General features: G+C 36.5%; 2 protein-coding genes and 1 long non-coding RNA gene across 3 annotated transcripts in view; all 3 read right to left on the bottom strand.

Annotated features, from left to right (window-relative positions):
• LOC131357680 (uncharacterized) overlaps positions 1-15499 on the bottom strand; it is a 38610-nt gene extending 23111 nt beyond the window's left edge. Inside the window, exons 1-3 of the long non-coding RNA XR_009205305.1 lie at positions 15395-15499; positions 13231-13286; positions 8775-8865 (exon numbers count right to left, since the gene is read on the bottom strand). This is a non-coding gene — a long non-coding RNA (uncharacterized LOC131357680). The remainder of the gene's footprint in view (positions 1-8774; positions 8866-13230; positions 13287-15394) is intronic.
• A 253-nt stretch (positions 15500-15752) lies between these two features.
• Positions 15753-18062, bottom strand: ccr12b.2 (chemokine (C-C motif) receptor 12b, tandem duplicate 2). The gene is made up of 2 exons (XM_058389846.1): positions 17941-18062; positions 15753-17849 (listed from the first exon to the last, which is right to left on the bottom strand). Exon 2 carries the CDS (start codon positions 17835-17837, stop codon positions 16845-16847), a length of 993 nt encoding a protein of 330 aa, XP_058245829.1. The 5' UTR covers positions 17838-17849; positions 17941-18062; the 3' UTR covers positions 15753-16844.
• Positions 18063-18330: 268 nt separating this feature from the next.
• Positions 18331-24769, bottom strand: part of LOC131353018 (collagen alpha-1(XXI) chain-like) — a 34116-nt gene continuing 27677 nt past the window's right edge. Inside the window, exons 15-21 of the mRNA XM_058389724.1 lie at positions 24499-24543; positions 23891-23923; positions 22701-22847; positions 22054-22108; positions 21213-21404; positions 21040-21117; positions 18331-19442 (exon numbers count right to left, since the gene is read on the bottom strand). Of these exons, the coding sequence (XP_058245707.1) occupies positions 19252-19442; positions 21040-21117; positions 21213-21404; positions 22054-22108; positions 22701-22847; positions 23891-23923; positions 24499-24543 (741 nt within the window). The 3' untranslated portion in view covers positions 18331-19251. The remainder of the gene's footprint in view (positions 19443-21039; positions 21118-21212; positions 21405-22053; positions 22109-22700; positions 22848-23890; positions 23924-24498; positions 24544-24769) is intronic.

Below are 24769 nucleotides of genomic sequence, written 5' to 3'. Positions count from 1 at the left end.
CCAACACACCATTTAATAGCCACTGCCGCCCATGGAGAAAATGAGAAGATCCGAAAATTGTTCAACATTATTAACTGATGGGAAATTTAATTGAGAATGCGAGATGAGAATTCTACGCAGTGGGATAGTGATTACTGTTTTATATGCAGAAATTCTGTGATGTAATAATAGAAACGACTAGTACTTCATAACAGATGTTCTTGTTGTAAATTCTACTTTGAAATACTGGTAAAATAATAAATCACACAGTTAAGACAGTTGCATCAGACTTGATATAAAAATAAATAAAATAATAATAATAATAATAAAAAATTGGAGTGAGTGAATGGTTGTGAGAGAGCATGTGTGTGTCTGTGTTTACCTAAGCCACAACCCCAGAGCACAAACACTTTAGTAAACATGCTCTTGATTTATTGGTTCAATTATCCTTCATTTCCATTGAACTGATCAGCAGTGTAAAATATTCAGGAACGTAAGGCAGAGTTAAATATAATTTAGCGCAGACAGGAGACGTAAAGAGTCTGCTCCACATTTTCCGTACAGGGCCATGATATGTGACTCATAGAGGAACATTTATGGCTTAATACATGAATAAAATGCTCATGACTGAATGTTTCTTCATAAACAATATGGTGCTCTCAAAAGCCTAAAAGGGGAAGGGAGGGATTGTACTGGTACTGTACTGCATGTGTATACATATTCAATTCAAGTCAATTACTATACAAAATTCAGAATACAAGAAGGTGTTGTGTTGTATTGTATTATATTGTAAGTGCAGTCCAAAAGGATTGCTTGGCAGTGACACTGAGACGCAATGTCAAGGAAATAGTTTAGCCGGAAATGTTATTTATTCTTCCTTCTGAAAACAGACCATCAAAGACTTCAGAGAGCCCAAAAGGCACCACATTTCAGACAAAGCCTGGCTCCCCTTAAGTAAAAGTCATAACACTGGTCATCTGGAGACAGTTTCAAGTCAATGCAACAGAGTTGTTTTTCATAGACTAAGGCTGAGGAAGTGTTTTTTTTTTATATAATTAATTTGCAGCTTAAGTCGCGATACGGGACAATTTTAGAGACGAGTCAAACAAGTGTTCTACTTTAAGCAAGCTAAAAGTAAAAAGTAAAAGTAAATACTTTCCCATTAGACAGTATAATTTAATATTGTTCTGCTTATATATCAGTGGAAGCACTTGCTGTAGTAACTTCCCTTTAAAAAGGTTCAGCTTGATGGTATGCTTAGACCCTGTACTATTCAACTAGCATGAGGATTTGTTTCTGATGGACACTGTGAAGCACGTCTGTAAGCTTTTCTGGATACCGGTGTCTGCTAAATGCTGCTGTAAATGAAACACTGCCACGTTATTGGAACAAACAACAATAAAATTTGTTCTTTCTTATACTCCTTTTTGTTTACTAGCCATCCTTTTTGGATGGACAGATAAGGTCCTTATAGTCTTCTAATACAGCATGAATTGTTCATGGCTTTGCAAAATTCATCTCATGTGGCTCTCAGAAGCCTTTCTGATGAAGCATAAACCAGGTATAATAAGTAAGGATGTAACGGAATACAAATACATGGATTGAACAGAGCATGAACAAATACAAATGCAGGTAGATGTAGGAGGTGCACTATGAATTAGTTAGTTAGTTAGTTAGTTAGTTAGTTAGTTAGTTAGTTAGTTTGTTTGAGACTAGAGATCCTGCAGGACACAATGAAAAGTCATGTGAGCAGAAGGTTTTTAATTTTATGTTGATATTAGTGTCATATACAGTATGTAGCTCATATGAAGACTACAACATTCATGCAACAATCCTTAGTGACTGCCTGGTCTAGATCACAGTGGTTTACTTTTGGCTACTAGTTTGTTTATGTTGTGGGAAAATGAACCAACTAAACATTTGTAAGAGAATATCATGGATAAGTACAAACAAAAAAAAAAGATATGCTAATATCTCTTGAGTCATGTGAATTTGTAGAACTCTCAAGGAGCTTTCACACTGGCCGTTCATTCTGAAACAGAGCACGGTTCACATATGAAAGCTGTCAAGTGAACCGATGAAGTACACTGTGGTACCAGAGACTAGCTGTAGGAGGTGATGTTAGCTCGGTTGCCCTGGAACTGTGCCAAGATTTCCATAAATATGAATGCAACTCGTACGCGGGTCTGCACTCGCTCAAGGAAGTAAAGTAACCTGTGCGCATATTTTAGCCTGATGACGACATCTTTAATTTCCACAACACATGTGTACCAAGAGTGGCAGGGAAATGTGGGACACAGAAGACGTGAGGTGCCTTAGTGTGCATAAAATAATGTAAGAAACAAAAACAATATAGTGAGTCATGTTGTGTTCTCCATGTGCATTTATGATGATTTAAGATGAAAGCAAATGTACCAGGGATTGATAGAATCAAATCTAGAGTCTGAAGCCACACAAGCGCTGCAGGGGCCACAGGAACAATCACACTCAGATTTAGACCAAACATGCCCAGTGTGAAAACCTCCTCACAGTAAGAATTTACAGACTTGTTACAGTCTGACAGCGTCTGGAAACCATTTGTTAACAAACCAATCGACACCCTGGTAATGTACTAGCATTGCACTTGTTATGACTTCATAGGAGTTTATTTACTTCTTTTTTTTAAAGGGCAAAAGAGTACTGAAGGAAGAATTGAAAAAAAATAGAGGAATTCTATTATTACAAAAAGGAAGGGCTGACGTGTGTGTGTGTGTATTTAAAACTGACTCAATGTGTTTACACCCAGCACATGTCCCCATGGTAGTGCAATACTTTAAAATCTTTTAGCTTTGTGTGCTTCCACAGCATGAGTGGTGTGAAAACAGGGGTAACAGACGAGATCGTAAAAATAAAGAATTAGAAGCTCTGTCAAGTTGTGTTTGTCGTAAAAACCAGAAAACTGCAGGTTGTACGTGCTCTCTGAGGCTTACTGGGGACGTGAGGAAACTGTGCGTGTGCCAGAGTATTGCGTGCCATGCCTACAATGCCAAAAACAGCCAATTTGAGTGATTTATCCATCACTGGCTTTTGTCCATAGAGAGTATGAAAAAAAGTGTCCCCCTCAACCACAGGAAATGTTGCTTTTAGCTGACCTTGGAAAGCCAGAGCTTTAAAAACATGCTAGATTGATGTGGTGCTACTGTGCAGTGGTGTATCTCCTAAGTGACAAGCCTTCTGTTCAGAGCTGGAATTTGTTGAGAAACAGAAAGAGAAAAAGAGAGCCAGAGAGGGCTTGATTTAAGCAAATGATTCATCAACCACTTTGCGTAGAGTGCAGCTTGATAGTCAGGCCTTTATTCACAGCTTGTAGGTTAAAGTTGTCGTATACCATAGGTTTATGTGAGAACACACATTAAGAGCACACACACACACACACACACACGCAGCCTGTATGAGAGGAATAATCACGGGCACAAGCAATCATAATAGTTTGCACACCCTTGAGAGAAAATAGCATCTAATGTGTTAATGGGAAAATATTTTTTAGTAGTTCTTAAGTATAATTATATTACTTTTACTTGTGTAAAAGTTGTTGTTGTTGTGTGTGTGTGTGTGATTTGTTAAAGCAAATATTCAACTTTGTTACAGTGTAAAAATAATGCACTTAACTCTAACACACTGCAATGAAATTAACTTATCGTTTCTGTAAACTTTAAACAATTTTGAGACCCAGTCAAAAATAAATCAGTTATTTCAGGCACCAGCTGCTTTGTCAGCAACAGCAATGTCTGAGGCAGGGGAAAACAAACGAGCATGCCTGGCCCAATTTGTGAAGGACCTTCGGTGTAAATGTTTCAAAAGAAATTTGATAAATATCTGTAAATTATTCAAGCCAAAATCCATAGAGATATCGACATTTCACAGCTCAACATCCAACATGTAGATGCCTCTACAGGTAAGCCATTAGCTAGCTAAATGAGCCTGACTAGCTAGCTAGTGTGAATTAACATGAGCTATCTAGCTAACAAACCTAGCAGGTTACTGAAACACCAGCAGCAGGCAAATGTTGCTTTTCTTTGATAGTTAACTTGGTTAGTTAACATAATTGTTTTCAGATATAGAATTAGTTGTGTCAAAAGACACAAAAAGCGTAATCTGTCAAGTAGTCTTTCAAAAGATTACTTATTTACTTGTAATTCTTGATCTTGTTACTTATATTAAAGTGGATCATTACTACAATAACAGCACTGTGACTCAGGTCAATATGTTGTGTACTTTTATAACTGATTATATCCTAGTGCTTTAATTGCATTTATGCTGGATCAAGTGAAACAAATCCCTGTGCTTAAACATTCAGTGCATTCTGTTTCTGTATTGTAATTAACATTAACATGGGGGTTCCAGTTAAACAGACAATTTTTGGTGTCAGTATAAACAAATTAATTATTTTATTGCCGCAAGTCTGATGTAAATTTGATCAGGACACTGCTGGCTTTAGCGTATGAAGTAGTATGATCCTGTGTTTAGCTGTTGCTGAGCAGGGTGTTGAGAAATGGGGACGAGAAATGGGCGGGGTTTAAGCCCCCTGCTAGGCAAATAGGTCACACTTATAGCATTGCACAATGACGCTAGTACAAAGATAAAATGGGCAACTCAACCTTTTCCTTAGTAAAACACTGTATACACCAGCTACAATAAACTGACAACATTTAAGCAATATCATTACTTTCAGAAATTTTAACTTTATTGCCTTACCTACAAAGATGAAAATCCAGTTTGTTTCTGGACTTATAAAGCATGCACATTTCCATCGCTGTATAATCCATCAGCATTATATAAAGAAATTCAGTGCTGAACCCCAAAACAGATGGAAATTTTTTGGCTTCTGGCAAAACGAGTTAAACATTTGTTTTAAAGCTCAAAAGTAATCAATATATTTGATTAAATAAATGTAAAAAAAAAAAAAAAAAAAAAAGTGATTTATTTTACAATCCCTAACCCAAAATATACGGGCATTCAGCCAAGATAAATTTGTTGTAAAATCTGCTTCTTTAGTTTACTCTAAAGCCAATGTTGCTAATGAACTAAATCCACTTCAACCTTTACTTTCCAGCTTTTCCTTCACCTGTACCAAGCATTTGTGCTTTATATTCATTCCTGATTTTTTTTGTTTGTTCATAATGTGAAACAAGTGAATAAATGGGACAAAAGTCCCAGAAGTAGCATTTAATTTTAAAATATTAAATAATGACACTTTAATAATTCACAATTTAAGAAAAAAAAAATCACTATTGTATGCTACTTACGCTTTGGTAATTCAGCTAATTTAATTTGTAACTTATAAATAAGGAATAATTACTTTGCACGTCCTTTTACTTCATTAAAATGTATCAGTAGAACTGTAATATTAAAAAACTAATTTCAAAGAGTGCCTTGCAAATGAACTTTGAACCTTTGTGAATTCTCTTGGCGAAATATATTGCCTTGTGTCAGACATTAATTAACAAATGTGCAACAGCACAAAATGTACATCAAGCCCATAAAAACCAAGTTGTAAAAATATGACATAGGTGCAGTATTTGGGAGCACATCCTACTAAATCAATATGATCAAGATGCTACATAAGGAATGAGAACGATGCAACGCCTCCTCCCTTGCCATAGCGCAGTCACTGTGGAATTTTACAGGCCAGCTTCTTTATCTCACATATACAGTAAACCAGAGGAAGTAGCAGAAAAAGATGTGGCTGGTTTTGAATTAGTATAACATGCCTGCAGCTAAGACGGCTGATTGAAGCTCGCCTAAGTTTTAGGGGATGTTAGCAAGGTTAATTATTGTTTGTGACCTCTTTTGTTTTCTGTTATAACGTGCTGACACGACGGTGTTGTTTCTGATGCTAAACATCTGCCATGGTAAATTGGAAAATGATATTTTCTAATATATTACCACTAGAATCAAATGGTACACACGTCAAATGCATATTAAGAGGAGCATGACATTTATTTTAATGCTGTGTGAATTTTTACTCAACAACACACACACACATGGCCACCACAGTATTTGATAAGTGAGAGTGTTAAAGGAAATGCAGCTGCAAGTGTTCTTGCATTTATTCATTAAATTAAATATCGGTACTTTTGGTGTTTTTTTTAGTTAAGCAGTACCCATTAAGATTTTTTACAGTTACTTGGCCGCTGCATCTCAGATATTTCTGCAGTCAGATGATGCCAGTTGACAGATGGTAACTTGTTTTATAGTGTGCACAGCTGTGCCATGTTTCCTGTGGCATTTTCGGTAGGCTTCTTTTGTTCTTTATCCCTCTAACTAATTATCAGCAGCTCTCAGGTGCCTCATCTACACCATGCACGGTGATTTGCTCAACGAGTGTGTGAAAAGTATAAGTGCCACACTGACAGCGGTTGTGGATCCTCCTTTCTCCAACCCCTACAACAGCGACTAGGCCAAAGTATGACATTACATAGAAATTGGGTTTCTGAGTGTGTGATACTTAATCAGTGTTGTTAGCTACTTGCCGCAGTAGCCTTAGTGTTAATTAATGGCAAATACTAATTAGCCTGAAAGCTGAACGTAACTTTTTTTAAAATGTTTTGTGTTCAGAGGTTATGTTCTGTGAGTTAAGTCATTATTATAACACTGCAAAAAAAAGTGAAGATATCTTGAACATCTTAATATAAGATTATCATTAGATCTAAATATATAATATAAGATTGTTTGTCTTATTTCTATATATTTGTTGCTGATCTGAAATAATCTTGCTCTACTTGCATATGATTTTGGTCATTTGAAGCATTTATTTTTAGAAAGAAGCATTTATCTGCCAGTTTTGGTTATTAATAATAATAATAATAATAATAATAATAAATAAATAAATAAATAAATAAATAAATAAATAAGTCTAGAAATAGGTTAAATAGTCTAATCTTTAAAAATACTGTATTTGGTTAATGGTAATCTAATAATGTAATCTAATAATAAAAATGTTTTGTTTGTTTGTTTATTTTTTCTAGGAAATGCTACATTTTATTCAGTATATTTTCACTTTTTATTTTTTTGTAGTGTATTTCTATTTTTTCTTTCTTCCATGACTAACTTTGGCTTGTTCATAAATTATTTTGTTTATTTTCTTGGCACAGCCCGTGGATTTTCAAATGAAAGGGTCGAAAAGGAACAGAAACACATGTACGATTCTTATTTCCATGCTCCTGCTGGTGTAATTTGCTGGCTAATATTAAGTAATTGTTATGCCTAAGCCCAATTCTTTTGGTTTGTATACGGTTGCTATTTTAATAATGATAAATAAATGGACTACACTGCAAAACAAGGCGTCTCAGCAAGTGGCAATATCTAGAATATAATCTATTTTGGATTACAAGGTTTCAATAAACCAAATATAATATATAAAAAAGTTAATATATTTAAAATAATATATAAATGCTAAAGAAGGCTAGGCTTCTTAATCTTTCACAATCATTTGGTTTAGTGTTGTCTGTGTTATCTTATTACAGGAATTAAAATGTCATTTTTGCAGTGTGTACCGCAGTGAAGAAGCACAACAGGGGGTCAGGGGGTCATGACATTCTAAATCTGCGAGTGCAATCATATTTTCAGACCAAATTTTGGCGAGAAAGTGAATGCATTGCCACCTACCAAGATCTCATCTTAGACTCCTCAGAGGTGCTAAAATTGTATTTCTCTGATTTCATCTAAAAGATTTTTTTTTTTGTAAGTACATTGTTTATGTTCCAGTACACAAAATGATCATTACTTATGTACCTCTAGCTCTGTAACCCTGCATAAGTATCTGAAGTGGTGAGGATCACCTGGATACCTTCTTGTGCATACTGCATGTGTACACACAGTGAAAAAGCATACAGCCATACATTAACTTTATAGCTAACTAAAAAGATGTTTAGAAATGACACTATCAATCCTCTGTACAATCCCTTTAAATCCCCTGTAAAACCTGAACAAACCCCCCATAATGTGGCAGGACAGGGGAGGGACCATCCATCCATCCATCCATTTTCTGTCCTGCTTATTCTTCATAGTGGTGGAACCGGGAGTCTATCCCAGTGTATTTAGGGCACAAGGCAAAATCACACATGCACACACACTTACAAACGTAGACTATTTAATTAAATAAATTCAATTAGAGAACTTAGAGATGCCAATAAGCTTACAATGCAAATCTTTGCAGTCTTTGGATTTGGAGAGGAAGCAAGAGTACCCAGAAAACCCTCTAAGCCTGCAGAGAGCATGAAAACTCAACACACACAGGCCAGAGGTGGAAATCAAACCACCATCCCTGGTGGTGCAAGGAAAACTACTAAGCTACCCAGTTCCCTGGGACCAGACTTCAAGTCTGCTAATTGTTAGCACAAGTCTACTTTTAAAGCAACACATTTTAGTTGCAACATCTTACATGAGCTTTTCAGAAGGGAAAAGGTGAAGATCTCATGTCGGACTCCTGGGGAATCGTGGCAGACGAAGGCACTTTGCCCATTTTAGAAAGGTCATATTAAGTTTCTGAGCACTGAGAGAGTATATCCACAGTGTTGGTATGTGATGCAATTTCTCCAGCTCCAGTAGATGGGGACTTGCTACTGTCTAGCAATCCTTGAAGAAAGTTAGTATTTTGGAACCAAAAATACCAGTGCACCGGATCCAGTTTATAAAGTATCTGAAGTATTACCATCTGTGGACACAGCGCACCTAAGGCCAAACAACCCCTGTGTACCAAGAGGTCTTGAGTTCAGGAATGCTAAAATGTATATTAAAAAAAAAAATACACTCACCGTGGCAGAAGAGATGATAGGAGCCTAACAGCAGTTGCCTTTAAAAGCACATGGTAAAAGATGTCCTGGTGATTCTCACTGCACCAGGTGGCTGGAAGAGATGAAATGCCACACACAATATATCAGGCAGGATATTATTTCTACTGACACATTTCTGACTACACAAATAAAGGTAATAACTTTTAGTTGAACTGATTTTCACAAACAGACATGTCTTGATAATATATGAATTCAAATCCCATCCATTTTTATAACCACAGTGCTCTGTGCCAGGTTACTGCCTGTGCCAAAAACTGCTAAGAATGTATAATTTTATAAATTTTTATTGTAATACATTGATGCCATAATCATATAGTAGCTTAAATTGTTTAAAGCTAAATTTAGCCAATATTCAAATCAGTGCATCTTGTCATGATTTACATTATATTATACAGAGGGGCTCAGTGCCAGAGGAAGAAATATAAAAGTCTCCTCTGCCACTGCTCATTCTGTTCTCTTTATAAACTTTTAAAGTGCAATTTTATTTTGGGCAACATTGTTGTAACTCCTTTTTTTAAAATTATTATAAAGAAGATGATGTCTCCAGCATGTAACATGTCCTTCAAAGCGGCCGTTAGGCTCTTATCATCTATTCTGCCACAGCGAGTGTATTTTTCATACAGTCTAGTACTTGAACTCAAGAGCTCTTGATACACAGGTGTTGTATGCCCTTAGGTGGGCTGTTCTACAGATGGTGAATGTATAATTTATAATATTTTATAAAGATTATAAATACCCATGGACACAAGATAACCTCTTATAAGTGTTGTATTTAAAATGTTGGTGACATGGACATATCATTTTTTTTTTTTTTTTTTTTTAAAAAGGCATTACAATATTGCCAAAATTGTAATTGTTGAAATAAAACTTGAAATAAAAATTTGAAATCGTTAAGAGAATTTATTAAAAGCATTAAAAAAGAAAACAGAATAAACCATTTGCGTAGCGAAAAACAAAATGCAAGTTTTGCTTTAATGAGAGAGAATCACAAAATCTTCATCAGACTTTGGTGAATATACTGAAGCTAGCTTTATTAACTTTATTGTATTGTAGTTGTTGCCTTCGCTTTCTACTCCGCAACAGTCCTGACTGCAGTGCATTCAGCAGTGAAACTGGCCAATCATTGCTTTGCCTTAGGATCTTGTGTGTCTCCTATGCCCACGCGTAGACTAACACAGACTGCTCAAAGCCCAGGAGACATACATACACTTATATCTACAGGCAAGAGGAGAGCTGATTAAAGCATGGCTTGCTTTCTGTACACTCAAACATGCCTGAGGAGTGAGGCTTTTCTTGCCTTATTTTCCTGTCTGTTCTGTGCTGATTGTGGTTTTTCACGGAAAGGTTTTTTTTTTTGGGGGGGTGGCGGGAAAGATGAACTAAATGTGAAGACAGTTTAATGAGTTCTAAGTATTAGGATGTGAGATTCCTTGTATCACTTCATTGAAAATTATAAGTGAAGCTACAGCAACGTGAATGCAATTCATATAAGCAAGTCTTGGCAGCAACAATAGTGTGCAAGCATGCAGGCAAAAAAAAATGATGGTACTGAGATATTTTTATATCTTGTTAAAGAAAGGAACATATTAAGTAATAGACCACTGATTCAGATAAAAACTTAATTGAGACTGTCTGGGACTTTCTGAGAAGGAAGCAAGTGAAAATAAATGTCTGGAGAAGAGTGGTCGCAATATTGTACAAGCCAATTTCTTGTAAAATTGAATCGCAGAAAAAAAAAAGCTGATGCATTTCTAAATGAAAAGGATTGCTCACACCAAATGTTCCTTCTGTGTTTTTGTTTACTGGCCATTTTTGATATTAAGAAACTTTATTACATTATTTTTGCAGGTAACATTGCTTCATGGACGTTTTAATATTCTAATATTTTAATGTTATATTCTTATATTGTATATTTTTGATATTTTTTATTTTATATTTTTATATTGTTGTAATGTAAATTTTTTACTCCCTTTCTTTGACAGCTACCAGCCAAAATCACTACAATGACAATAAAGACTCTTTATCTTTATCTTTATCTTTATCTTTATCTTAAAAAACATATCCCTTTCAGAAATCTGTTGCACCGCTGTCATTTCGTTGTTGGATTCCCATAGATTGTTGTTGTATAAGCAGATGCTGATTGTCGCACCTGAAATCTGCACAGGGAGACCAGAGCCAGATTGCAATCACAGAGTTGATCAGAATAAAATCTGATGAGCTTTAGGGTGATAACCAGGCTAGCATCAAACATGGTGTGAATATCAAACCATAGCGCCAGAGCTTGGGCCAGCAGCAAGAGTTTACCCACAAACAACAACTGATGACGTTCTGAGCAGAGAGACTGAGCAGGTTGGTTCACTTCAATCATTGCACTGTGCCACAGTTGATTTGTGTAAATTTGAGCAGCTCAAATAATTTGTTTCCAGGTTGCTTTGTTTCTGTAGCGTATAACTGCATTCATGCATACATACATAAATAATGTATTTGTTTTACTATGGTTTGTTTTTCCCTCTTTAATCAAATGAGAATTGATGAAAGAAATAAAAATAAATAAATAAACAATTTATTGCTGCTATTACTGCTTTTGGAGTAAGGCTTTTTAAAGCACCACCGGTATATGAATCATCCCTAAAATGTCATTCAACTCCATTTATTCTCAATTCCAAGAATCTTCCTCTGACATTCCAGCGACTACTCGAGGTAACTTGTGTCACATCCATTTCTATCTGTCCATCTATGCACTTTAAATGTGTTTCCACATCCACTTACTAACATTACGTTTTGTTTCTATGTAGCATGGCCTACGCCAAATATATACCTGTCAAATGAGGAAATATTGCTAAGAAAAATTGCTAAGCTTTAGTCACCGAATGAACCTGACCTGCTATTGTAATGGAACACTGATGGAGTGTGGCATGCAGATATGCCTGTATAATTTTCCCTATATGCGCATGTCAGAGGCAACGTCCTAGAAATTGCTTTTAAACCAGTAGGTGCATGCTTATTTTTCAGTGATTCTTAAGAAGGTGAGAACCCAATCTTTAAAAAAGAAAAACAACTCCAAACCAAAAAGAAAAATGGAAGAAGCTTAGAGGATAAGGTACATTGGAATCAGGATCTGAGTGGAAGAATGAGCTGAACGTGAAATTGCAGTCCATTGTGAAGCTGCAGGGCACTGTGCATGTCAAGGTACATGCCAGTGTAATCCCATAATTAAGTGAAATTTCGTTTAGAGAAAAACGAAGACAGCATGACAGTTCTATTAAAAATAAGAATGGAATACATTAAGGTGAAGTGAACTCTCCTTTTGTATTCATTCGCAAGGAACATTTTATGACCTTGCTGAATGCCCGGTTTGTTGAGAAATGCTGTCTTCAGCAGAATGAATACAATCATTTGGATTTTTGGGGGGTTCCCAAATGCCAAGTATAGGTCATTGTGCAAAAAAAAAAAAAAAAAAAAAAACACTGACCAAAGGGTGCGTAGTTATGGCAGACATAACATGTAAATGAAGGTCAATGACTCAATCACGCATCCCTTTAATGTAAGAACTGCTGCTCATGTGCCATAATGGAGTCTTGCAAGATACTCAGAGAAACATGCTATCCTCTTCCTTCTGCATGAATGGGCTCAGAGATGTCCATGATTGGCCCATGATTGACAGGAGAGAGAGTATGGTAAATTTTGCTCTTTTGGATTTCTGGCCATGGATGACATAGTGGGACTTGAACTATTTGCAATCTTCAGACAATAGAGTCATCAGGTGTCACCTAGAAGAGGATCAGTTCCCTTCTGTGTCTGGTTTTTTTTTTCTCATGTCGTCTCAGGGAGATTTTCCTCGTCATTGTAACCTCTGGCTTGCTCATTAGATATCTAAAGCTACATCTGTATTCCTGTAGGATGCTATACAAATAAATACAAATGCAAATTGAATTTAATAGACCTCAACAGACCTCCTAGTCCTTAAAGCACATTCCTCTTACTTTGCCAGTGAGCTGAGGAGCCCTTTATGAGATGGATCGTGTGTTGGGAGAAGGGACAACCTAACAATTAGTATGCATTGACTATGCATTGTATATCCGAAAATGGTATGAGCAATTTCCAAAAATGTAAAAAATAAATAAAAATAAAATAAAATAAAAAACCTGGTGTGTAAGGGTTGTGTTTTCAACAGCTCAATCAAAACAACAACAACAACAACAACAACAAACTGATTGAAAAGAACAGCCAGTACTAGCTCACGCCTTTCGCGCTGCTCCAGTTCACAGTTCGTGTCCGGTGGCATATGTGTGTGTGTGTGTGTGTGTGTGTAGCAGTCTCCGCCAGCTATGCCACTCTCTCTCTCTCTCTCATTATGGAAGAACCCAAAAGCACAAAGAGACGCAAATAAGTAGACTGGCAGTAATAAGACACAAACCTGCTGATTCAACCCGCCTCCTCTCTGTCCTCAGCTGATGCTCGACCACGCCCCCGCTGCAACAAAGTAAATCAATGGTGTAACTCAGAGATATTAAAGGTTAAAAATTTTGACATAAGAATATAAACTGCTTATGAAGCAGAAAGTGACAGTTACTACCAAAATTTATAGCAGCACCGTTAAATGCTTGAGTTTGATCGATCAGAAGTTGACGATTTATTTTCTGTAATAGCAAAACTTACACAATAATTCAGGCTACAAGGCGACTCCCAGGTTTATCTTACTGCAGTTGTTCTAATATGTTATCTGTTCTGCTGTAACAGTTAACTCACAAAAGGGTTTTTTTCTGGACTAGACTTCACTCTAGCTTCACTCACTAGCACATTCAGAGGCAAAGATTTTTCTGTCACTGTAGCATCTTCAGGATGTAAGGCTTTACGTTACTTGTCTTGTTAACATGCAGCTTTTTTTGTCTTAGGAACTTCAAGCTGCTAGAAAGGAAACGACTGCTTCTAGTTGTTATAATAGTAAAAGGAACAATATTAGTGTAAGTAAAATTAATAAAAAAGGAGGATTGTTTTTATTATAAGCTTTATTCTAAACATACACCAGTGTTGCATATCTATTATAATTAATTACATGCATATATCTGACATATATCGTACACAAAAGCCTGTTTGACTGACTTTACTTTAGTCTTCTACACTATCCGTCAGCTTTCATGACCCGGTTGGTTGATTCGCACTAAAGAGCACTTGGATCATTTCAAAGTAATTTTTGAAACCATTTCATAAGTAAAATGTAAGCAAACATACATCCGTGCTGTAGCAATAGAGTTTGATAAATAACAAACTAAATAAATAAGTAAGTAAATAAATAAATAAATATATGCAAATATAATACATGTGACCTTGCAATATATGCTTTGAATTTATGCAGATCTTTGCAAATGTTTCCGTCTTCATATTTGTATATACATACACAGAATACTCAGATAGCACCTGTCCTATTATGGGGAAGTCATTTGTGTAAGAGATCACTTGAAAAAATGTCACTTGAAAACTGTCATCGACAGTCAACTAACACCTGGGTACAAAAACTGTGTGGTTTGCAATTTACAACTGACAGTAAATGTTGTGGCAGTCTATCTGTTACACTTCTGGAGATGTCCCTACATTGCTTAGTCAGTAGGACATTGCTTTCTAAATGATAGGCTTTTGCCTAAGGGTGGGGTGCATGAGCAATCCAAATGGGGAACACAGGTTTATTGACATAGTGGAGTTGCAGTTTCTGTAGCTTTCCACACTCAGTGTATTTATGACTCTACATCATATGCTTTTTGCCCACTGACTGGCCTGAGACACTTTAATCAATTTTCCTCATGTTCCTGGAAAATGATCTTGGCCAAACAGTACCCTTTTCCTCACACCTTACATGACTTTGTATCATCAACCAAAGTACTTCTCTACTGGTCTAATGATTCAGTTCTACTTCTGCTTCCTATATATAAAGTTCCCAAATTGAACGCTGCCCTTTTTTCTGGTCTTCTCTGCTCCTGATGGGTTGGGTTCTCATTCATTCTAAAGAACCCTTAGGTCGTGGATGTAATCTGAAACAGACGGACAATATCTGATTGCCCGTTGTGTTGCTCACTGTGGTTTTAGTAGCTGCGGTGGTAGTTATGAAATATGTCAGTTATAGAGAATGCATATAGAAGAGAAATAAAATAGAACCTAGCACTGGGAAGTGTTTAACCTGTGACATTCAATATCCAGTGCTTCAGAAAACAAGATAAAGTTGAAAGAACAGCACAATACACTTTGTGCAAACGCAGCATTCAGTTAATTAAGTTACAAGAATATATTAAGATTGCACACCAAACCCTCACACTGTCAACACAGAGCTATAAAGCTGTCAGCTTTCCTAATTAGGACAAGTTAAACCTACTCGTAATTGGACATATTGTAGCACTGGAGTGAATATACATCAACAGTGAAACAGCCACATGACATTAATTTGGATCAGTCAAACCTGTAGCCACTTGTTTTGCATTATGTCCAAAGCAGACTGCATAAACTGTGGAGATTTTAGAAGGAAATGTCATTTCCATGACCAACACACAATCACACACTTTCACACAATTTAGAGTTGCTAAACCTCCTACCTTTTTTTGGGAGGTACGAGGAAACCAGTGAACCTAGAGAAAAACAGTAACCTGAGGTCAGGATTGAATCATTGACTCTGCTCCATTCCACCCTGTGGCTTCTGGTGCATGAGTCTTAAAACATGTGTTTTAAAGATTGAAAAAGATCATTAAACTTGATGATATGTGTTGAGAAATGTCAAGGAGTAGCTTGAGATAACACAAACATAATCTTACAGTATCTATGCAAAAAAAAATCCATTAGTCACATGGGTGGTGTGCTTATCAAAAATCCAGTTCACAAAGTTCACACTGAATTCATACATTCTTACATCAACCCTGGAGTGAAACTTTTACATTATTCTCTTTTTTATTTAATGCAATGTTACATCATATCCAGACACATAAATTTAATCCATTAGCCAAGCATTAACAAATTAAAAAGTTACAACAAAAAAAAAAAACAGTGCCTTAAACCGTGTACATATCTAATTTACATGCAGATATTTTCATTATTATAATTGGTGCATTATTCTCATATGCAACATATGCAGTCTCTCAAAATAGTGACATTTTATTTACAGGTTTTCTTGGATTTGTTTGCGTTAGTTCATTTTATTTTTATCTCTCTCAATCTCTAACACTCCCTCTGTACAAATACAGCTAAGCTCAACATATACATTGCAACTATTAAAACATTTAAAAAGCAAGTACTCTTTCACTTAACAAGAAAACATTGTCAATCAGAGCACAAGAACCAAAAAAAAAAAAAACCGCCAATTACAGACATTAGTTTGTTTTGTATGATAATTGATTTTCCCACTTTGGTTAATATAAGCAATTTTAAAAACCATGCACTTACAAACAGAGTCTTACAGTAATTGAAAGATGTGCAAGTGAAAGATTTGTCCTAGAAACAAAGGCAAAAAAAATCCTAACCATATCAGAAAAACTTCCTCATTGCATGGCTAAATCATAGTAAGCAGTGCAACATTGAAGTTGACGCCATTTCTTGTTTCGCCATTTCCCGTTATGTCTGTTACAAACTCAAGCCTCCACAGATATTATTCATAAAATCTGTGGTCTGATCTTCCAGCACACACAGTGCTGCACACAAACTGTTATCAGCTTGATAACCCTCATAACCTAGTAATTAGTTTGAATGTGAAAGGTTTTTTTTTTTTTGGTCATGGAAAACAAGTGCCTGAATTTTTTAAAATGTTCATTAAATACACTGTGTTAAAAGAATTAAACTGCTTTTCCAGTTGGGTCTATACAGAGCACTCTTCTGTTAACCTTTCGCACAGTTTTGAAAACAGAAACTCTACAGTGCCTAACTAAAAAAAAGTATCGTAAATGATAAGCAAATCATTTTAATGCTGAAACTCAGACTGCATGTTTTGAAATCAACGGGTCTAGTGAACATTACGAGTGTTACATTTCTCTCACTAATCCCATAAACATTTAGCATTCACCTAGAGAATGATCTGCTGCTTTCACTGACATGCAAATGATTCTTTAAGCATGGGACCTGATCCACCAGCATGCGGCGTACATGATTTTGGAATTTTCTACCCAAAAAAGTGTAGAACATCGGATTGATGCAAAAGTATAAATTGGCGATGCTGTGAGTGACATACCGATAATAGATGAGACTGTAATCACAAGGGTCTCTGTTTTCATTTTCTGTTAACAATAATATGACATTGTATGGGGTCCAGCACATGAAAAATAGAACCAAAATGACAAATATCAGCTTCAGAGGCCTTTGTTTGCTCCTCATTCGAGTTGAGAGAACTGTCAATCCGATCATGATGTAGCAGTACAAGACGACAACTAAGGGGAAGATGAAAAAAAGCGCAACCTGGGAATAAGTGCCCATTATCTTGCGTTCAGGGTCACCCATGTCAGTGCAGGTTAACCCCTGAACAATGTCGTCGGTTACATCATGATTGAGGAAGGTCTCCAAACTAGTGAGGCCAGAAACAATCCACACAACCATGGCTGAGAAGTAGGCATAGCAGCTCTGCCTCCACTTCACAGCGGCAACGGCATGTACCACAGCCAGGTAGCGGTCAAAAGTCAGAAGAGTGAGGAACAGGACAGAGCTGTAGAACCCAAGGTGGTAAGTGCCATTCATCACCTTGCATCCCACCTGGCCAAATGACCACTCTGAGCTATGGTACACAGCTTGGAATGGAAGACCAAGGGTAAAAATCAGATCGGAGGCTACCAGGTTGATGAGGAATACATTAGTGACTGTGTTGATCTTTTCAAACTTGAATAGAATATATAGAACCAATCCATTGCCCAGCAGACTGATAATGAAAATTGCATAGTAGAATGGTGGCAATAAATGTCTACTAAAATTAGATATGTCGAACAGGTCACATGGTGGCATATAGGTCATTGAAGAATTTTCATCTTCGAAGTCAACCATGGTTGATGTGTCCAACATGTCCATATTGCATGCAACCTGTTATGAAGAGCAGCTTAATACCTTCAAATATGCAATGTAAAGTAATAATAATAAAGCAGTTTAAGTGATAATAAAAAATGATACTTACGACAGAGAGATGTTCAGAGTGATGAGTTGCGTTTTGAGCACAAATCAACACACAGAGGACTAAACTGACTAAAGGTTGGTCAGCATAAAGCTAACTAAACACATGGTGTGTGTGTGTGTGTGTGTGTGTCTGTATAATCTTGACTCATTCCATGCATCATCATCTGCTTCCTCAAAAATGTTTATTTCACAATTACTAACTTCTACTCAAACCGTGTTTCTTCTAAATATGGTTCTTGGTGTATTTGTTTAACAATTTATTTGACTGATCCTCAGAAAGGACATACACACTTAACAGGAACAAGAAAAGACATTTTAATCAACTCTTTTATGGCAATACCTTTAACATAAAGTAAAACTTCAGCATAAAACTGTCTAAGAAAATAAATACAGATTTTTAGATAAGATTTATCTGCCCTTATCAATACCCTTGAAAGTTCTCTGAGTCATTTTAAGGGTTCTATGCAAGCCAAAGAAAATTCCATTTGAAACTGAAAAGGAAGCTGTGAAGAACCTTTATGGTTTCCCCTGAGACAAAAAAACAACTAAAGAACCCCTTTAGGTGTTGAATGGAGCTTTTTTTCCCTAAGAGTTTGTGATTTGTTAAACAAACAAAGTGTATTTGTTCTTCGGTCATTGCTTCGAGAGAATAAAACACATTAAATAAATTACATTTGTTAAAACTGGATTACATTTTGAATATGGTATGATTTTGACACTGCTGAAATGAATAATGAAGACATTTAAACATAAGCAGCATTTGAATACACACTGTTATTTTATAAAAGGATTAAATACTATATAATGCGTATATTGCATATTCTTGTATAATGTATGTTCACATGGAGGTAGCTTCTTTTGGGCAGTGCAAGTGCATACCAGAGTCCAAATATCTATCAAGTCAAAAAGTGTATGCATTTTACTCAACACCACTACAATTGAAGTCTTCTTAACATACAGTAATGATCTTACCTTGTCTTCAAAATCATCATCAATCTTGTGTTGCATTCAAGCTTGATAGTTGGGTGAACAACAAAACGGTGTCTCCAAATGCGATACATACAATAAATGCCCTCTATATCAGTCAGAACAAAAGGTCACTGAATGTGTTCTGCTCTGAATTTCTCTGCATGCCACTGTCCTTACAGTATTACTGTATGCATAAGGCCATTCATGTAGAATTGGATTCAGTTCTTTAGAATTATTCTCCTAAATGCCATTGAGAAAAGATCTGATCATGTGCAGCTTGCTGAAAGGCTTTTCCATATATATACAACTACATATATATGGTATGTCTGTGTGCTCGCTTGTGTCAGAAGTTTGGGCCTTTGCTGTAGTGCTCTTCCCTGAGGTTGTAGGCCGGGTAGCAGATGGACATGTCACACACTCCAGCTGGCCCTGGGGCACCTCGCTTGCCTGGAAGGCCTGGAGAACCAGATTTGCCTGGCGTTCCCGCAGGACCAGGTAATCCAATTCCATCAGTGCCAGGCAGACCCTGGATCCCTGTTGTTGCAAAAAAAATTGTACAGGGCTAAATAAACAATATATTATTTTGTTAGAATAGATCAGCCATGTAAATATTTTAAACCTACATGTTATGAGTATCTAGAATATGTTGCAATCTACTTTCAAAAGAAAATCTTTCATAATGTTCATTCACCACCGAAATGCTTTAGATTAATCTCAGGGATGTGTTGCAATCCACATAAATAATATGCTTGAATAGTAATGGCAACAGTGGTGTATTGGCAAACTATTTAGTATGGTAGCTTTGGATGGGACTCCAGTGTCTGTGTCTCTGAAAGCATAATTAAATTCTGTAATTTTCTCAATATTACAGAATCACTGAGATTAATAAAAAAAAACCCTTTACTGTGCACATTAATTTGACTGTCACAGTTACTGTGTAGAAGATGAAAAAGCAAAACCTTTCGCTATCTGTATAATCACTTAAAACTCATGCCGTCTCTGTCTAATCTGTATGGGAGATGGCTCCACACATCTGTGAAGATAATAGACCACTAAGTCTAGTTTGCTAACTAAAATACGGTGAAAAAAAAAAATTTATCATGTCCAGTCGCTCCTGAGGTATGTGTTCTATTACTCAGAATCACTATCACAATCACAACTGGGTAATGAGGATAAATTGTCTGAGTACAATTCAGTATATTTTAACCAACTGAAAGTACAAATAAATGCACCACTTTCTCAGCAGCAAATTCCAGGAATCCAGCATCCTTTTTCGGTTTATAGTATAATATCACACTTTCTCACTTACTGACTCTCATTTAATTTGTTTACATAATCTCTCTCTGACTTTCTCTGTCTTTGTCATGATTATCATATTACCATATATTAGAAACAAAATCCCATGCCCTGTAGCTTTAACATACCTGATCCCTATTAATTATGCTTTTCGAAGGACTAAATGTTAAAGTCGGACGTGTTGAAAATAAATTCTCCAGGGTGGTAAATCAGAGAGCCAGGCTTTGACACAGATGCTGAAAAGAAACCAACCAAAATGCCAGGGATAACAGTAATTTAGTGGTATAAGACTGGCAAGTTGCTAGGTTGCTTGAGTATACAAGCGTTTACTCTGTTCTTTCCTAGCTGCTATTTTCGTGGTCGTAAAATGAACACATCTGTGCTGATGTGGGTGGAACGGTGCGAGAGAGGATGTGATATTTGAAATATGGGCCAAAATTCTGCTAAGATTCCCACCTGCTGAGATCGGAAATGCAAAGCAAAAAAAAACCTGTCCTAGTTCTTACAACCTGGCTATGTGAATAAATATTATTCTGCTGCCCTAAATAGGATCATTTACCCAAATATATAAATATACAATAAATCTAAATGCAAATCTTAATACAATTAACAATTATCAAGAGATATGATTAATTGATTAATAATCTAATTAGCTCCTCTAAGACTTTATGATGGAAATGAGTTTGACATTTGTTTTTAATAAATTTGATTGGACAGAAAATATGTTTGCGACACACTAGCAGACACACTAGCACCTTACATGCCTTATTTTTACATTTGCAGTATGAAATGCATCATAGCTCTAGCACGTGTCAGCTGGGCTCATCTCTTTTACCTCTGTCTCCAGGGGGTCCAGGTTGTCCTGGCCTGCCTTCACCTTTGTTGCCCTTAAAGCCCCTTGGTCCCATGTCCCCTTGAGAAAGTTACACACAGGATATGCATGTATTCATTATGTGACTTCATAGACTCTCAACCCAATCTGACAGAGAATTAGTAAAGCTCTGATACCTTTCAGCCCCGGGGGCCCCTGTAAGCCAGTTGACCCTGGGTAACCCTGAGAGCCTGGCCTGCCTGGATATCCCTGAGGTCCAGTCGAGCCTTTAGGACCCTGAGCTCCAGGTGGACCCGGGGGGCCTTTCACCGTCTCACAGGGCTCACAGCTCTGAGGAATCATCGTCTGCATCAGCTGGGAGAGCTCCTCTGAGGGACATGAGTGTGCAAAAGAGAATCCTGAACACCCTTACACTGATAGGTCATGCCAGTCACAAGTTACACTACTTCTGGAGTCAAAATGTTTCTTTAGTCTTCGCAGATTTTATAATAAATTAAAGTTTGGAGTTCATTCAGTGTGATTATACACATTAAATAAATGTTTTCTTTTTTCACACAATTGCTAAGAAGTATGAGTCACTACTAAATTCATGTTTCCAAAGCTCTTTACAGGGTTAGCACAACAATGCTGTATGTGGACCAGAAGGTAAAAACTTATTTTTTATTGTTTTGACAGAAAATTAATATAATGAACATAGTCATCAAAACTGATGTGTACATTCCATCAGTACCTTGTATCTATACAGCCCAATTTGGAAATGTTTACAAAGTTTGTGACAAAATTTAAAAAAAAAAAAACACTAATAAAATAAAATAAAATAAAATAAAATTAATAGCTTGTACAAAATAAATAGATTTTAACGACATCACTTCCTATTCTGGCACCACTTCCTATTCTTCCTTTACTCACAGTTAACCACATCCTTCTTCTGGTTTTAGTAGAAATTGCAACAGAGCATAAACCAATGTAAATAAACCTACAGCATTTACATGTAAAATGCATGGGTTAGTCACTTACGTCTCAATACGTCTCCACAGAGCTTTTTTAACTGTTCATCAGAAGGAGATTTCCCCTGAAATACAGAACCAGTTGACCAAACTTGCGTTATTTCTTCTTTCATATGGCATAGCTGTTTCACAACTCCATGAGATCCAATTCTGATTTGATTTTGTAATTTATTTTTTTTTTGTTTCAGTGAATAATATCCTGGAAACAGGAACTACTAAACTCTAAAGAAGTGCTTTATTTATTTCTGAGAACAACATGGACCTACTTCTGCAGGACTTTGCATATGCATATCTTCCATGTTTACAATGCACAGTGTACACCTTATAACATGTACATAATTTTGCACAGTTAGTAATTTTATAATTTTGTAAATTTTTAATTTGCCTTCTGTGGTTTTTTGTGGCTTCTGGGATGATTCACAGAGTAAGAATTTCATTGCATGGTGTAACAGACTGTTTCCTGTACATATGAAAATAAAGCCTTGAATCAATCTGTTCATTCATCTTCAGTAATCACTTTAACCTGATCAGTCTCATGGTTGATCTGGAGCCTAGGCACCCTTCATGGCACACCACTCTTATATATCTGTGCAACTTTGCAAATAACTATCAGTCAGCACATTGATATTTGGAGACGTGAACTCCCAGAAGACTCACAGGTTTGCCAGGAAATCCTGGAAGCCCGGGATGCCCTGGTAACCCATCCTGTCCTGGAGAACCACGTGGTCCAACTAGTCCAATATGTCCAGTATCTCCTTTCATCCCATCAGGGCCTCTAACTCCAGGATCGCCTGAAGTACCTCTCTAAATAGAAGGGGAAAAAAACTTTTCTATTACATTGAAAATAAACCAGAATCTTGAGGAGCTTGATCTAGGATCATGGTTTCTCTGCTCAATCAGATCGTATTTAACTATTTTTCAGGCTTTTATATTTTGAATCCTTTCAAATATTATAACATATAGATCAGCATACAGAAAACTCTTTGATACACTGTTTGTCTTAGTATAATTTGGATTGTAATTATTTGGGGGAACTGCAAGACCGGATTACTGGATTCTAAGATTTTGTAAAATTATTACCAGTAACTGAACTTTTGGTACATTTTTACAATAAAAACAAGAAAAAATACCATGTTTTTTCTAAAATGAGGATTTTTTTCTGCAGTTAAATATTTATTTATTTATTTATTTATTATTTAAAAAAAAACTTCTGCCATGCAAACGTATGGGTATTATCTAAAAGAAATCCAAATGTTTGTCTTGAAAACCTCCCTGCACTTACTTTAACTGACAGTTTTGCAGGCATTGCATAATCCTCTTTTGTGCCTCCTTCTGCTCTTGTCTTAGGTTTGTGTAGCTGGTTAAACACATCTCCCTCCCAAACCTCACAATCTGACTCCTCACAGCTTGTTTAGCTTCAGGTCAGGTGACTGGGCAGGCAGTTTCATTCAGCACTCCCTCCATCCTCTCCAAATAGCTTTTTCACAGCTTGGAGGCATTTGGCTCATTGAAACTCAAACATAAAAAAAACAACATGTCCCCAAAGGTTTGATGGGCAATCTAAGTCCTATTCATTCTGCATTTTTTTTTTCCCAGCAATGTCACTGTAAGTGATGGAATAGCACTAGTGGCTTCAGCGCCCTCCATGCACCCTGTACTACAGCTGAAGCTCACTCAGCCTGATACCTGTCAACCTGTCAAATATAAAAAACCCACACGGACACGACTATCACTCCTCAAAAAAAGAATAACTATCGTGTTCCTTCAGCAGGAGAAGACAGTGTTGTTTCCCGTGTAAAACGAGGTCGAACAGATTAAAATCCATTTGTGAGTCTAATTCTACAAACCTCTCCTTTGCTTCCCCGGAGTCCAGGTTCACCCTGATAATAGAAGGCAGAAAGAGAAAAAACATGCAATTATTAACAGTTCTCATATTAATATCAAAAGGAAAACGGTTTACTTATGTATTTATTAAAAAAGACAGCATTCTCTTAGACAGCTGTCCCAGAGATAGAAGAAGAAGAGGAGAAGAAAGAGTGAGGTGAAGGTTATGTAACAAAAAAAAGGAAACACTTTCCTGTAGGTGTCTGTTTATGGTCATTCATTTTGATCTGATGTAAGTAACGATGCAAGTGAAAGCTATGTATTGATTATTTTGTCACGAAGAAAAGACTTGTCTTCTACCCCTACACAGCACAAATAAGGTATAAAGATCGACATTTTTTTTCAGTTATGACCTAAAAGGATAGATGTTAATAAGAGATATTCTTTCCATTTTCAGTATTTTTACTATACTGATAATTTCCAATTAATTTCCATCTCTGTGATTATTGTCATATAATATACCAGCTTAACAAACTATAGCTAGGTGATAAATCTCATCCTGTCTCCATCAGTGTCCCTTTCACATGCATTGTGCTGCCCCCTCGTGGACACATCATGTGTGCGCTCTCACCGGTGGCCCAGGCACACCAGGTGTTCCATCGCTTCCTCTTTCACCCTGAAAGAGAATGAAAGGTGGTCTCTGATAGGGGGTCTCAGATAGTAAAAGGGTATCATTAGCATTTCATACTCAAAAGCATCCTGAGGCTAAGAGCAACATTTGGGACAGCATGCTGTGCTGATTTAAACTAGTGACAATAATACAGATCTTATCACAGGAAATCACCTAGTAACTGGTGATGGCAGCGCTAGTCTTTCAGGTTGAAGTATTATATGTTTTGCTG

This window comes from Hemibagrus wyckioides, linkage group LG01, assembly GCF_019097595.1.
Source record: "Hemibagrus wyckioides isolate EC202008001 linkage group LG01, SWU_Hwy_1.0, whole genome shotgun sequence".
In the NCBI taxonomy this organism is placed as follows: domain Eukaryota; kingdom Metazoa; phylum Chordata; class Actinopteri; order Siluriformes; family Bagridae; genus Hemibagrus; species Hemibagrus wyckioides.
Note: the sequence above shows the minus strand (reverse complement) of the source record. Positions and strands in the feature narration are given on the sequence as shown.